The sequence below is a fragment of the Chenopodium album genome, chromosome 5 (genome assembly GCF_948465745.1).
Source record: "Chenopodium album chromosome 5, dcCheAlbu1.1, whole genome shotgun sequence".
Lineage (NCBI taxonomy): Eukaryota > Viridiplantae > Streptophyta > Magnoliopsida > Caryophyllales > Amaranthaceae > Chenopodium > Chenopodium album.
In genome coordinates, this window is record NC_137838.1 from 12,106,089 (window position 1) to 12,122,951 (window position 16,863).

Here is a 16,863-nt window from a genome sequence, read left to right on the forward strand (position 1 = left end):
CGACGGATATTTCCGTAGGAAATTATTTTTTTCCGACAGATTTATAGTCCGTCGGAATTTATTTTTTAAAAAAAAACTAAAACCCGGTTCCAACAAAACCCTAACACCCATGTTCTATTTCCCCCTCTTCTCTATCAGCCGCCTCTCCTCTTTTCTCCATCCTCTCCTCTTTCCTCTCCTTCTCCTCTTCTCCGTTCTCACTCCTTCTCGTTCTCCTTCATCTTTCTTGCTCGTTCCCTGCTCTTCCTCTCCCTCGTTTTCTTCTTCTTTCTCTCTCGTTAACCTGCGCCTTCTCTCCAACCACCGACATCAACAAAAACACAAGCAACACCGACATCAATAGCACCGGCATCATCATCAACAACAATTTTCATCTTTTTCGCCCTTTCTCTCTCTTGTCATGCTGAAAACAAAGGGTTTCAGGTCAAATTCGACCATGAAAACTCTAGATCTAGAGTTTTTATGGTCGAATTTGGCCTCTTAAACCCAATTTCGAGGTTATATGTTGTTGAATTAAGGTATGGATTTTTTTTTTCAATTTGGATTTTATGTTGTTGTTTTGTTGGAGTTTTTTTTTTTTTTTTTACGATTTATGGTGGTGGAAGGTGGTTATTGTTGGAGTTCGGGTTTTGTGGGTAATGGTTAAGAATTTTATTTTTTTTTCTGTAATTTTTTTGCTTAGGTGGTTTTCAGTGGCCATAGTGGTGGTTTGCTTAGGTTGGGGGGTTCGGTCGAATTGGGCTTGGGTTAGGGTTAAAATCTGGGTTTGGTTTGGGTGGGCTTGGGTCAGGTAGAACGGTGCTGTGCGGTGGTGGGGGTAGTAGGTGGTGGTACGGGTTAAGTGGGCTTGTGTGGGGTTGGTGGTGTGGGGTCGTGGCTGGTGGTGGGGGTAGGCTTTTTTTTTTTTTTTTTTTTTTAGCATTTTCCGACGGATTTCCCGTCGGAAGTTTCCAATCCGCCGGAAACTTCCGACGGACTTTCCCAGGCCCGAAAACCTCTTCAAACGGACTGATTTCCGTCGGAAAAGTGGTTCCGACGGAATTTTCGTCGAAAAAGTGTGTTTTTCCGACAAAATGTATTGCGACAACCAGTTCCGACGGAATTTCTGTCGGAAAACGGGGTGTTTTCGACGGAAAATTTCCGTCGTAATTTGACTGTTTTCTAGTATTGCCCACTGACGGAAATTGTAACGGTGTAAAGCATGTGGTAGTGATTTCTAACAAACTCTGTTTAGGGTGGTAGCAAAGTAATATACTTCCTCCGTTTTTCTTTTATTGCACCATAAGGACTTTTATACTATTCACTTAATTTCTTTGACCATCATTTGTGATTTATCCATTAGGAAAAACATAGTCATGTGGGATCTAGTTATATTCGCCTCGAAATTTACTTTTCAAATATCAAATTTTTATAAGTTTTACAAAAGTAAAATTGGAGATATTAATATCTCAAGTAATGCATTGGGAGGTGTGAAATCGCTCATGGTGCAATAAAAAAAGAACGGAGGAAGTATTTTTTTTAAACGGTAGCGAATCTAAAGCGAGGCATTTTAGGTGGTAGCAAATGTCAAAAAATCCATAAAATTATACCACGAGTGTGTGATGCTCTGATAACACATATAAGACACTAGGTGTAGATTACATTGTATCGTATTATTGAAATTAGTGAATTAATTCTTAATTTATTGTGAGAAGGAGCTGAGTGATCTAACTTTTTGATAGGGAAAGGGAGACATTATTTGAATAATTATGTTGTCCTTTAAAAAAAAAAAAAAACCAAAAATTACGAATTAAAATATAAATATTGAAAATCCATATTGAAGATTCATGCAACACATCGACTCACACATGGCCTGCCTCATCACCATCCCTAACACCACGCCATAATTTCGTCGTTGCCCCTACCACCCTAACCAACAAATCACCTTGAATTATAAAGTGTGCAATGTACATTTATAAAGTAAATATTTATTGTCAAGTATGGCATCATATATACTTGAGTTAAGTACAAAGTTGGGGTCTAAGTTTTTAAGTTTTTCACCTTTTGGGACTTGAGTTTTTTTTTTCACCTTTTGGGACCTAGAGTTAAGAATCCGGCAAGTTAACTCACATTAAACTCACCTGAGAAAAACTTAGTCCCTTAGCACTCATTTTAGGGAAAAAAACATAATCCCTTCCTTTTTTTTAAAAAAAAAAAATACAACATAAATACTGTCAAACCAAAAAATACGGGTGAATCGTTAATAAAAAAATTTTATAAAAAAATTTATAAAAAATCAATGGTGATCTTCTAATGATGTTGATTCCTTAACCTTATTGCAATTTCTTTAAAAAAAATTAAAAAAAAAAATTAAAACTTTATGCAATTTCTCCTTCAGCATTTGGGCAGCCATCTTCACTATTCCCAGCAACCCCTACGACCTTCACCTCCCCAAAATCACCCAACCATTGCAGCACCACCTCCAAGTTCTCCAACCACCGTCCACAACGCGTTTAGCAACCACAAATCGCACCAATTTCGATTCAACTATCAAATTTTAAGGGGGTTTTGAGCTTCATCTTCATCTTCGTCATCGTCATCGGAGTCGTTGTTGGTGGATGCTTTAGCTCCTGTAATATCGGATCTCGCTGTATGAAACTCTGGGTGCGGCATAGTTTGTGAATATATATAAATTGAATAGCAAAATAATATTAGTGTAAAATGGCATGATATACGTAATTTGTTTAAATTGTATGCATGATTCCGTCATGATTATAACTACATTTCATCACACTAAAAAAGGAACGCTTGAGCAACACTAAGAGAAGAGAGGGTGTTAAATTATTAAAAAAAAAAAAAAAAAGTAAAATTAATGTCATCTATGAGTATCTAATTATCTATAGGGGACTAAGTTTTTTTTACCAACTTTTTATGGGACTATGTTTTTTTTAATTAAGGGACTAAGTTTTTAACCCAAGTCAATTAAATTTTGACCGGAATTTGCATATGAGGTCCCAAACGGTGAAAAAAAAAAACATAGGTCCCAAAAGGTGAAAAACTTTAAAACTTAGACCCCATATTTGTACTTAACTCATATATACTTAGTATAAGATTTTTTTTTTTTAATTTTTTTTACTGTTTATTTGTGTAAACTAACAGTGCAATGAATGTGTTTTAGGTTGCAAATGTATTATTTCCAGATTCACCTGTTGGCGCTGGATTTTCCGATTCAACTAACAAATCTTACATTCCTAGTGATACAAACACGGTAAAGCAGGCATATGAGTTTTTGAAGAAGGTTAGTTCAATTATTAGCGAGTTGGAGTGCTTATATATTAAGGGCATGCTTGGATTGAGACTAAGTAATGTATTATAAGGGTATTAAAATTCAAATTAAAGATAATGCGAATGAATAAAAAGAAGGATGAGATCATGAGATAGTGATCGATGTTGTGGTGAGAGGAGAAGAAAAGGAAACTATTAGCCTATTTTTGGTGTAATAGTAATCTTACAAGGGGTGTGTGCCTATATACACCCTCATTATTATGAGAAATAGTAATCTTATAATAATTCTCCATATTTATCTCTAACATCTTATCCCCTATAACGTCACGTATTTTTTCTATGTTGACTTATTATTCTTTAAATCATTGCCTTCATCAATCAAAGCATGGCCTAAGAGGTTAAATTTAATGTATTGTTTCGAATGGTTCCTTGCTAAGCTACTTGTTAATTCATGCATGTTTTCTCACTTTCTCTACTTTAACTATTCCCCTTCTCATTCCCAAACATTATTTTCTTAGGGCTTGTTCTATCTGTTGAGCTTAATTTCAATTCCTAATTTCCTTCTCTCACAAACAATTCATTTCAATTCAATTCATCTCCAATCAGTTCTGTTCAGTTTAGTTGTTTTCAGTAAATTGGAACCAGAGTCTTTTCCCTTTCCCAAATACTTTTTAATTTCATTTTAATGTTTTTCTTTGATATAAACTCAATCATCTAGTGATAATTTCTAAATAATAATAATAATATTAAAGTACTCTGTATTATCGAATTTCAATAGTCTACTCTGACATTTTGTCTAGTTAGAAAGTTTTGTATAATTCGTTCTGGTTAAGAGTGAGGACATAATTATTGGACATTTTATATGAACATCTCAACTTTTGCAATTTAGATACCCATATAAGTTTTTAGACATTTTATATAAAGTTTTTGTGACTTTCATAAAAGTTATTGGACATATATATATAATTTTTGGGTGGATAGATTTGCGAAGATAGGAACACACCCAATACTTTGTGTTTTGTTAATTGAAATCATGGTTCATGCAGTGGCTTATCGAGCATCCTAAATTTGCAAGAAACCCTATTTACATTGTTGGTGCTTCGTATGCTGGAAGAGTAATTTCATCTCTTATGTTAGAGATAATAAATGGTACTTTCGACTATTCATTCACTTACATATACTCCTTTTGTTTTGTTTTGTTTTTTTTTTTTAATGTTATAGCTTAACTTTTTTTGTTATTCATCACGTAATGGTTTTGAATAAAATTGTCTTAAGTTGACCCAACCCGAGAAACCAACATGCATGTACCAAAAATGACTTGAACCCGACTTGCTTCCAAACAATGGGGTGAAACTAGTGACCTATACCTTGACCAAAATTGACTCTGTTAACAAAATCGTTTCGATCTATTACCCTATGACCCAATTCAAACTCAAACTTGCACCCAATTTGATATCAATTATAATTGTTTCATAATATAAATTATTTTATGATCCTATTGATACTTAATTGTTTTTTTTTTTAAAAAAAAAAAAAAATAGGTTAAATTATTGCATCGAAATAGGTGCAAATTTTGACCGAGTTAGTTATTCTGGACAGGGAGTATGAGATGATAAGTATTTGTATTGATACCAATTTATCTAATGTATGAGTTCTTATTCTTAGGAAATGAAGTTGGATCTGGGGCAAGAATGAATATTCAGGTATGTTATCATTAATTATTTTTGAAAATTTTGAAAAATACCACATACTATTAAACTCATTTTAGTACTCCGTAATAACAACAAAGTGTTTTTTTGTTTCTTTCCTTTTCTTTTATCAATTAACCATCAACAATTTCAAAACATAAAAACTACCACCTCTTTTCTCAAACCCTCTTTAAGTGACGTTATAGTGGGCCTCGAGTAGTGATAGACCACTATCAGGTATGGGCTCGTTGGGCCCATAGCAGGGGCAAAAATGTAATTTCACGTATTACTTACCTATGTGGTAAAAATGCAGTCTCTCTCCTCTCAATAACAGTATATAAATTAAGAATAATAGTATAAAAACCAAGAATAACAGTACACAAACCAATAATAACAGTATAAAAATTAATAATAACTGAGCACCGACAAAAATTACCGGCGTCAATTTCGACCGAACTCAGCGATAGAACTCACCGTTTTTAATGGCTAGAGCCATAAGTTTGTGTCTCTCGTTTTTGGGTTATGTTTTTTTTGTGTGGTTTCCGGTGATTTTTAATGGAGGTAGTTGCGTGTTTTTGGATTTCGACCAAGGGAGTAGCTGGTGGGGTGGGCTTCTTGCTGTCGGAGGTGAAAGTGTGGTGGGCGGAGGTTTGGCTGGCAATGGGAGCTATCCATGGAGGTGGGGAAAAAGGTCTAAGGAAGGAAGAAAATGAAGAGGAAAGGGAAAAGAAAAAAAAATGTGGTATTGGGTAGTATTACCCATACCATGGTAGTGAGTAATGCTTACTCGTGGGCCCCACACACTAACAATACCGAACTACTAATATGAATAAGCTTTTGTGTATTTATGTCATTTACGGTCCCAAATGTTTGGGAGGCTCCATATAGCAAAATCATACTATGATAATAAGATTAGCCCCTTAGGCTTATGTAAGGTTTAACTCTCTTTTCTTTTATTAATGTAGGGACACGTATATGTGTTGTTTGGAAAAATTACATTTTTACAGTCAATCAGGGATAAAAGGAGTAATTAGGAAGAAATTAATCAATACTACGTACACACTAGAAGCATTAGGCCATTTTGGCTTTTTTAGGGCCTGTTCTCATTTATTGAACTGAACTGAACTAAAATGAATATTTTATAAGAGAAGGAAATTAAAAGCTGAACTGAACTGAGAATAAACTTATGAGAACAGACCCTTAATTGTATATAAATTTAATTTGTAATGATATCTCCTTTCATAACATTTTATTCCAGGGATATATTATTGGGAATCCGGTGATGGATAACTACCTTTCAAAGTATGCAATCGAATATGCTCACCGTATATCTATACTATCAGACGAGCTTTATGAGGTTAGTAGTATTAGTATGCACTTAATTATCAGCATGTTTGTGTCACTATTTGAAACAGATTTTTAGGTTGCCGTTTGTACAATGCAATGATAACATGTCAACAAATACTTATTTCCACCGTTTTTAATTACTCAAACAATTTGACTTATGCAGTATTCAGATACTTTACTTTGACTAAATTTCACTAATTTAAGGAAATATATATTCTTGTGGGATCTTACTACATTCGTCTTAATTTATACTTTTATACGATTAAATTTATATGAAGTATACATTTTAGTTTTGACAACTAGCATAGTGCCCGTGCGATGCACGGTTTATAAATCAACATATTAATTTATAATTTTACTTAATGATTACTATGGACTATGGACTCACTAATATTAACAAATTAAATGTTCATCATTGTATATACACACAAATAAAGACTCATAATAATGATCAAGAGATAAATTAGAAAATGACAATGTAAATACTACGTCCCCGTATATACAAACATTCATCATTGTAGTAATATTTTACGTTCCCGTAAAAAATAAAATAAAATTTTAAGTTATTATCATTTCTAATTTATTTTTAATTTTACCAAATTGTGGGTTTCAATCCAGTGGAAGAGTCAAACTAATAATAAACATCATAATAAAATATTTTTTTCCTATGAATAAAGACTTTATGTAGGTTTTACTTGCAAAAAAAAAAAAAAAAAAAAAAAAAAAATTTGAACCTAACTCTATTTTTTTATTAGCTATAACTAAGAAATTTTTTCTATCCCATAAATAATACTCCCTTGTACAATTTGCAAGTAAAAGAAGCGGGGGTAATATGAAAAAACAAATATGTTCAACATTAGTATGATTTATATAAATTTTAGAATATGTTCACTCGAGTAGCTAGCCAACCCTAGTACATGCTACTCATCATATTTTTTTTTTCAATAAAATTTTTATTTTTAGACCTCGCATGATACCCCATTTGCATTACCTTGGGAATGACAATGAACATAAACACAAATATATATATATACACACACAAATATAGACTCACAGTAATAACCAAAGGATTAAGAATTGACAATGCAAATAATATTTTACATTCCCGTCAAATATAAAATAAAATTTTACGTTATTCTCATTTCTAATTTATTTTCAATTTTCCCTAGTGGTAGGTTTTAGTCTTATATGTTTAATGACAAAAATCAATAATAATGTGAAGTAAATAGGCTAATTCGAGTTGATGAATTCCTTAATGCAAGTCTTCTAGCTCAATTGTCAATTTGTGATTTGGGGTATCGTTTTTTGAAATATTGATAAGATTGTCCATGCCGGTAAGCTCTCCAGTAACATCTATAATAACTTCTAAAAATATTAGTTGACAATTTTAAAAAATACAAAATTTATAAAAAATGGTTAATAAATTGATATAATGAACCGTACCTACTAAAATCACCTTATTGACCTATTGTTTAAGGATTTTGTCGAAGGACACAAAATCAAATCCGTATTGAGGAAGTTGTGCATCTTTACAATCCCTAACAATAGTCCTATAATAGAAGTTCACTTTTCAGGCATGGCTAGTAGCCAAATGTTTGCCAGCATTAGTAATCATTCTGAAGCTAGAGATAATACGAGGAGTGCCCTCTTTCACAAGACCTTCAAATCGTCAAATGAGTGATTCTTTGATAGTTGCTTGTATTTTAGATCCCTGCGTTTAAACATTATCATATCAAAATCAATTTTGCACTATAATTTATAAGTAAACAATAATATTACGAAAGTAAACATATCTAAAAGACGAAAATAATTATGAACCTATAGTGTACCTTCTCATCAACTAAAATTAACTCAAGTGAGTTAATTTTTTTTGGATTGGAATAGTCAGGTTGGTATCATAGCCTCACAATTCGAACTTTTATTCACCGTGATTCTTTAAGAGGGGTGAGGTCAGATATCATAGTGAACGCCATTAAAAATATATTAACCTCGATAATATGACTTTGAAATAAAAATTGTTACGACTTATATGACTATTATGACTCTTATTTATATAGTTAATAATACAAATAATATTGTATCTTATTTTATCATTTGAATGTATATGATTTGATTTTAATATACATATTATATTTTATGTTTGCCTTTTTTGATCAAAATATGTAACAGAATATTATACGTAGGATATTCCTTATTTTTTTGTTAGAATGTTACCTTAGGTTTTAAGAGATCCTACATCTTTAATCATTCTCCTTTTTTGCTAGAATACGAATTACCATACATATGTATTTTGATATTTTCTATACTAAGATTTTTTTGTCCTTATGTAACTTTAATTATTTATATATAGTAAGATATTTTTTTTATACATTTCTTACTATATACCTTACATGCATACGAATTACCACTATCATATGTTTTTTTGATATTTTTTATACCAAGTTTTTTTTTATCCTTATGTAACTTTTATTATTTACATATGTCTATTATTTTACTATAATAGACTTTACTATAATAATTTATGTATTTATTTAGAATAAGATGTATAGGATTTTATTTATATAAAAAAAATTAATAAAAGACAGCGAATCATAATGAGACATTTGTCAGTCTCACATTGAGGTGCTTGTCTTTTAGTATAGTATATAGATTACGGAATAATTTCAAAAGTGATTAAAAATAATAAATTAGCAAATGTGGAAAGAAAAGTGTTACAAGTAAACGAATGGAAGATGTACAACTAACACTACTAAAAAAATAAAAAAAAAAAACATTTTCGACGGAAAAATTTCGTCGAAAACACCTTGAAATCCGTCGGAAATGGTTGTCGGAAATGCCTTGGTAGGAAAAACCACCTTTTCCGACGAAATTTCCGTCGTTACCACAATTTCCGGCACCGGCAAAATCTGTCATAAATTTCCGACGGATTCAAAGTCCCTAAAAAATTTCCTACGGAATTTCCGTCGGAAATGTATTTTTTTAAAAAAAACGCCGCACCACCACCGTTGTGGCGTATCACCACCGCAACTAACACAACAGACCACCACCACGTTACCCATACCTTGACCAAAACCCTCCCCAAACCCAGAACCACCCACAAACCCTGACCGAAACCCTCCCCAAACCCAGAACCACCCACAAACCCTGACCGAAACCCTCCCCAAACCCAGAACCACCCACAAACCCTGAATGAAACCCTCCCCAAACCCAGACCACCCACCCGAAACCCTCCCCACACCCTGACACCCAGGACCACCCCGATCGAACCCTCCCCAAACCCAGAATCACCCCCCAAACCACCCACCTAATGACCGTCAACACGGAAGACCACCACCACCGAACCCAAACCCATACCCACTTAACCTAGATCTACCCACCTAAACACCCAACTCGACCGAACCCACACTCCAACCCACCTACCTAAAACCCTCAACACTTAAGACCACCACCACCACCGAACCGACAATCAAACATCGTACCTAAAACCATCCAAAAATAAAAATTAAAAAAAAAATCAAAAACAAAAATAAAAACATTAAAACGTATCTTAAAAATCAAAAAGTTTCAAAATTCCCTCGAACTTGGTTTAATAAGGCCAAATTCGACCATGAAAACGCTAGATCTAGTATTTTCATGGTCGAATTTGACCTTAAAAACCATTAAGACCGTGAGATAGAAAGAGAAGGGGGAGGAGAAGGCGTTGATGAGGAGAGGAGGAGGAGGAGAGGAGGAGGGAAGGGGAGTCAGGAGAGGAGGGAAGAGGAGTCAGAAGAGAAGGGAGGAGGAGATCCAGGAGAGAGATAGAAAAGATGAGAGGAAGAGAGGAGAGAAGAGAGGCGGAGGAGAGAGAGAGAAATGTGAAATGAAATGGGTAGGGGAGGACTGTAGTTTTAATTAGGGTTTGTTTTTTTATTTTTTATTATTATTTTACTTAATTCCGTCGAAAAGGCTGTAAAATCTGTCTCAAATTTCCGACGGAATTAATTTCGGTCGGAAATTTACGACAAATTTTTAATTCGTCGGAAAATATACCATTTTCGACGGGTTTTACGTCGTAAATGGTATATTTTCCGACGGATTAAAAATCCTTCGGAAATTTCCTACGGTTTTGAAAATCCGTCGGAAAGTACGAATTTTCCGACGGATTTCTGTATCCGTCGGAACGGTTCCGTCGAAAATGGTCCTTTTTCTAGTAGTGTACAAGACAATCTTCGAAGGATAATACCAAACTAAATAGTACTTTGTCTAGTAGTAAGGATAGAATGGGGATTATATATATTATTAATAATTATTATACCTCTTTATTTAAAGTCTTAAGATTTAGGGCTAGTAAGAAGTAAATCAACTTTGGCCTCGGCAATATTGGTAGACCAAGGTTCACATAAGAAAGAATTGGATTACTTGAGAAATTTTAACTATTGTTTATTTCTCTATTTGAAAATGTATACTTGTCATCAATAATCTCTTTGAATGAGGTATTTTTAATGTAATTCTATTTTATATAATTTGTTGTGTTCTTTATTATTATCATTTCACTAATGCATCATGTATATTAAAATTGTTAGTCGGCCAAATTAAGTTGCCATGGTGATTATGAGCCAATTGCTGCTGAAGGTAATGCACAATGCAAAGAGAACCTTGAAGCTACATCAAATGTGAGTATATTTTACATTCAACAAAACGCACACAAAAATAACATGTTTTACACTAGATTGATTGGATACGATTAGCTCTAGTTACGTACTAAATTAATTAGTATGTAATCATTTTTAGACCCTTAAAAGATTAATTGATTAAATGAACCCTAAAATATCATTTTGGAATATATAGTTTAATAGGTTAATCTAATTTAAATAGTCAGTCCATACATGTGTGATAAACTTAATTATATACCGGGCTATCTCATGTACTAATGTCTATGATCTGCGATTGCCTATGCAGTGCATGGATGCAATAGAATCCACATTTACCCTGGATTCCAAATGCAATGTATCAACACCGGATAAGTGGTGTCGGGTATTGCTGAACTTCTCTCTTTCGTTTACAATATTTCAAAGTGAAAGGGCTATACTTTTTTTTCCTTATTTTTTATTTTGACTTTGTTTGTGAGACAAATTTTGTTAAAATGGAAAAACTGTTAGAGACAGAAAGAGTAGATTTTTTGTGATCGATAACAAATTTATAAATTATTTGTACTATATGTATGCGTATGTGTTTTTGGTGGTGCAGGTATACTATCGTAATCGCATGTCTCGAACGTGGGCAAATAACATTAACGTTCAAGCAGCTCTTCATGTTCGAGAGGTATGTAATTGATTTATAAATAGGATTTCTCCAAGTCTTGTATAATTTTAGTATTTAGAAACTTGATCTAATTTAAATTTTTTTACACCTACCTCTTTTTGAATCCTTTTTCTACACTTAAACATGTTAAAATTTCGCAATATTAGTAATACTAGTTTAGGTCCCATGCATGCACGTACAAATATTCACGATTAGGGTATGAAAGAGGTATCAATTTAGGGCCTATTCTATATAACTTATTTTCAGTTCATTTCAGTTCCTAATTTTATTCTCTCAATTTAGTTCAGTTCAGTAGAACAGGTCCTTAGATTAATCATCAATTAAACTCCATTCTATTCTTGATGATCATATATATCAACGAACGTTCCGAAGATTAGTACTTAGATTAGATAGTTGATGTACTGTATCATGTTGCCCTGTTTTGCGTGCGGTCTAATGTTGAGAGTGATTGTGTTTAGGGAACAATTAGTGAATGGTTTCGCTGCCGCGGTCGACGCAGCGATGATGTGTTTAAGTACAATTATGATGTTGATAACAGCGTAAGTTGTCAACAAAATCTTACCACCAAGCCTCTCAGGGCACTAATCTTCAGGTAATTCATATATATTCTCTATATGCAAATTGTGCTTACCCATGATCTAAGTAACGTGCTAGTTACAACAATTACTTTGTATTATAATCTCAAAAATATACCTACACTACTGAGGAAGTACTAATGCAGTTTTGTTATGTATTTGCAAATGTATAATAAATATAAAAAATATTAAAAAGTACATGGAAGAGAGAGAAAGGAGGAGAAAAATAAATAAGTGGGACCATTTTTAAATGTACTACTAAAAGCTTATCTAATACCATTGTGTATTTAGTGATACTATTCCAAGTTCCTAACACGTAATTAGTACCACTAAATGAATATATAGTATCATTACATGCATACATTATACCACTGAATGCTCAATGATACTCTTTGGTCATCCAATAGTATTGATCACCAAATGGTACAAGTCTAAATTCATAATATATATGCATTTACGTGTAATCCTGCATAAGGCAGTTGAAATCACCAGCTTCTGTCATCTAAACTATGCCATTTGTGCTACTATATCAACTTCATGCATTTGGTCCCGCTTCCCTTGCTTTAATGATAGCCTTTTTAGTTGGTGGAGGAATTCCTTGCATTCATCATATACATTGGTCAGCTCATCCCACACTCCATCAGCCAAAGTTACTCCATGCACAACCCTCTCACAATCTCATAATAGAAATCGAGTTGCAAACCCTTTGACATTTCTCAAAGTAAGAGAATATAAAGGGTTTCCCCCCACACGGTAGAAGTATAGGAGAATGCATAGCCATACCATCACACCAGACCCCATTACTATCTCTACAAACACGCCCTATGCCAGCTGAAAGGGTTGAGGAGGAGAAGGAAGCACCAGTTTTGATGTGCACTTGGTTGTCAGCTATTGGGAGAAAAGTTGGCAGTCCAGCCTGATGAAGGGTAGTAGAAGGGGAAAGGGCAGAATTTTCCTCAATCAGCCATGTTTTCACTCTCCGTTCTTTTTAACTGTCACATTTTGACTTTTTATAGTATAAAATTTACTTTGAATATCATTTGTAATTTACAACTATGATTAAATAAAATCATGTGCGATCCTATTTAAATCATCTTAATTTGTATTTTATAAAGATTTACTATTTAAAGTAATAATTAAAGATGTTAATATTTATATTGGTGCAGTACGGAGTAGTTTTTTACGATATCCAATTAATTGCACGCCTGGTTACATTGACTATGCTTATCGATTGACTTTGTTTAACAGTGGTGACCATGATATGATGGCTCCATATTTGTCAACATTGGCTTGGATAAAAAAGCTAAATATCGTCCCAAATGATGATTATTGGAGGCCTTGGTTTTTCAATGGCCAAGTTGGAGGGTAAATTAAGTTTCTACAAAATCTTTCTCTGCTTATTATTTGAAATTTGTCTTTTGAATTTTTATTTATTTATTTATTTTGAATGGGAGGGGAAGTAAAATACATCAAGGTTTGGGGATCTTCTCTATGAACTGAACCTTAACTTATTAAGTGAAATAAAAGCAGATAATTTACCATCTAAGTAGATCTATAACATAATTGATATTCTTGTAGAAGTATAAGAAAAATTTAACAAACTTAGCCACGTTCTTTTAGACTAAAATTTATTGAATATGTTGATATAACTGAGCTGAAGTAGAACTAAAACGACCTAATAAATAAATAAATAAATAAATAATGATAATAATAATAATAATAATAATAATAATAATAATAATAACAATAATAATAATACATTTTTGTTGATGTACTACCTCCGTTACTAAAAGTTCAATTCATTTACTATTTATGTGGTAAAAATAAAATAACTTTGACCATATATTATGATTTATATAATACAAATAAATTAGCATGAGTGGTCTTATTAGATTCCCCTTATTATTAAATTTTAAAGTATCAATTTTTTTTTATAATTTTCACTTATATATAGCTAAAGATATTCATGGCCAAATTTGTTCATTGAAGGCCACACAAATGCAAAATGAGTTGAACTTTCATGAATAGATGTAGTATTTATAACTACAATAATTAATATAATAATACCATAATTAAAAGGATGATTTTGCAGTAGTCGTTTGAAAAATGACTACGATATTATTTTAATAGTATACAATATGATTGATTTATTTTTTTCACCTTATAAAATGGTCACAATTAGTCTTATTATATCTACTATGCATACATATTTATTGAAAATTTTAATCCAATATATAATATTTTTTTTTGAGAAACTATAAAATAAGAATAAAAATTACATAAATGTTAATAAAAAATTTGATAAATTAAAAAAATGTTGATAATACAATTTTATACCTAAAATTAAGTAAAATAATTAATTATCTGGAAAAAAATTATATCAATTATAAACTTTATAATGATGAAAACAATATGGTAGTCATATTTCAAATGACTGATGTAAAATTTTCATAATTAAAATATTAATGATATTTATAAATTAATAATGATAATTATGATTGAAAAATTATAATGTTTGTTTCTATGATGGCGGTCAGTCATTGGTGTGGGCAGTGGTGTTGGTCGCTAGTAGTGGGTGGTGCTTGAGTGTATTATTTTTAGTTTTAATTTGATATTGTGAGGAAATAAGGGTATTTTGGTCATTATGTATTATAAAATAGTCTGAGAATTTCTTGTTTGATACAGATATGTTACAGAATATTCAAATGACAACTACAATTTGACATTTACTACAATCAAGGTACAAGCATTACTCAATTTAATCCTTTAAATACCTATTTACTTACTGATATGTAATGAACTTAAATTATACGAAGTATTTGCTAAACTTAAATTATTTTTATTGTAATTTTTTTTTTTTTTTGCCAAACTTAAATATGCTTTTTGAAATTAAAATGAGAAGATCTTAGAATGAGAAAAATGAGAAGGAAATGCGCAAAATGCACATTTAACACAATAATTATATATGCACATTTAACATAAAAATAAAATATGCACATTTACAGGAAAATTTATGCACGTTTAATTCAAGATTTATGAACATACTTTTTTTTTTTACATTCAATTTCTATCTGCACAGCAACTCTCTCTATCCTCCTAATAAAACTTATTCAAAGTTTAAACTTTTGATTTTAGAGATGAGAATGGAATTGTCGCAAGGAGCAACTTGTAAACCAATAATAAGTATTTTTGTGCTTCGTTTCCTGGTGAATTCATTTGTCAAATTGCAACCTCGAACTCATCGTAGCGTCAATTATTCTAGGATTAGCGTTCACAATGTAACACAATGTCTTAGCCTAGAACAACTCTATATTGTAACTTACCAAAGATGGATTCTGCAAATCATCAATTAATTGACATGAGTTTAAAATAGACATATACCTTCCTTATTTATAGAATATCTAACATTATGCACATTTAATTAGAAGAACATGCACTTTAGTTTAGAGGATTTGCACAATTTTGTCTGCAAATATGCGTGCACATATCAATTTGAATATATGCACATTTTTTATAGGAATATTGCACATTTAGCTTAGATATTATGCATATTTGATTTTCACTACTTGTTGTACAACCTGCTATGTCCATGATACCTATACTGTATTCATAAAAATGTTTTTGAAATTATAGAGAAAAAGGGTAGGAAAAGAGATGAATTAGGAGGAGAGAGAGGAAGAGAAATTCGGTAGAGATACAGAGAAATGGGGATAGATAATTATCTTTGAGAAAAAAATGGCCTAGGGTAGAGGATAGAGAGATGAACCTCAAGGAAAAGAGAGGAAGAAGAACATGGGAGGAGAGAAAGGAAGGGGGAAATTATATTTTTCATTATTTACAATTTTGCTATTAATGAAATAGAGCCATTAGATCATATTATTTGAACAAATGAGATTCCTTCTCATTCTTCTCATTATAAGATCCTTCTCATTTGACCCTAAATCAAATTAATTTTGCTAAACTTAAATAGTTTTTACTAATTATAAATTATTTTATTGATTTACGGAATACTATATTATATTAATTCCTTGGAGTATTAAAACTTCATTTTTTGAAACTTAACTTATTTTAACTATACCCATTATATCTTTACTAAACTCAACTAGTTTTTACTGAACTAAATATATTTTCATCAAATAATTAGATAACATTTTTCATTGCTATACTTAGGGTCTGTTCACATTTACTTAATTTCAGTCCAGTTCAGTTCAGTTCAGCTCCAATCAGTTCAGTTCAGTTCAGCTCCTAATTTCCCTCTCTCATAAAATATTCATTTCAGCTTAGTTCAGTTCAGTTCAGCTCCAATCAGTTCAGTTCCAATCAGTTTAGTTCAATTCAGTTCAGTTCAGTAAATGTGAACAGGCCCTTAGTAATACTAGACGGATATCACAATTCGTTAAATATCTTTTTAGTTAGAACCATTGATACTTAGTCAGATTGCTAATTTTGTAGGGAGCAGGACATATTGCCCCTGAATATAAGCCGCAAGAATGTTTAGCAATGTTGCTGAGATGGATTGCATTTAGCCCTCTGTGATTAGGATTATCAACATTGATGTTTGTTGAATTTTTGAAATTTATAGATTTGTGCAATTATCTATCTCCATACCTAAAAGGCATTGTAAAGTAAAGACACATTATTTGTATGATTCATGAAAGCAATGATGAAACATTTTTTCATTTGTA

General features: G+C 32.0%; 1 protein-coding gene across 2 annotated transcripts in view; it reads left to right on the forward strand.

The window, feature by feature from the left end:
- Positions 1–16,863, forward strand: part of LOC145631916 (serine carboxypeptidase-like 16) — a 30,339-nt gene extending 13,476 nt beyond the window's left edge. Inside the window, exons 4-14 of one of the 2 annotated variants that reach the window (XM_081684146.1) lie at positions 3,158–3,277; positions 4,311–4,413; positions 4,930–4,967; positions 6,211–6,309; positions 10,865–10,954; positions 11,241–11,315; positions 11,529–11,603; positions 12,062–12,195; positions 13,427–13,543; positions 14,864–14,918; positions 15,314–16,863. In XM_081684146.1, the coding sequence (XP_081540272.1) occupies positions 3,158–3,277; positions 4,311–4,413; positions 4,930–4,967; positions 6,211–6,309; positions 10,865–10,954; positions 11,241–11,315; positions 11,529–11,603; positions 12,062–12,195; positions 13,427–13,543; positions 14,864–14,918; positions 15,314–15,319 (912 nt within the window). In that variant the 3' untranslated portion in view covers positions 15,320–16,863. The remainder of the gene's footprint in view (positions 1–3,157; positions 3,278–4,310; positions 4,414–4,929; positions 4,968–6,210; positions 6,310–10,864; positions 10,955–11,240; positions 11,316–11,528; positions 11,604–12,061; positions 12,196–13,426; positions 13,544–14,863; positions 14,919–15,313) is intronic. The other variant, XM_081684145.1, reaches the window with a different exon arrangement.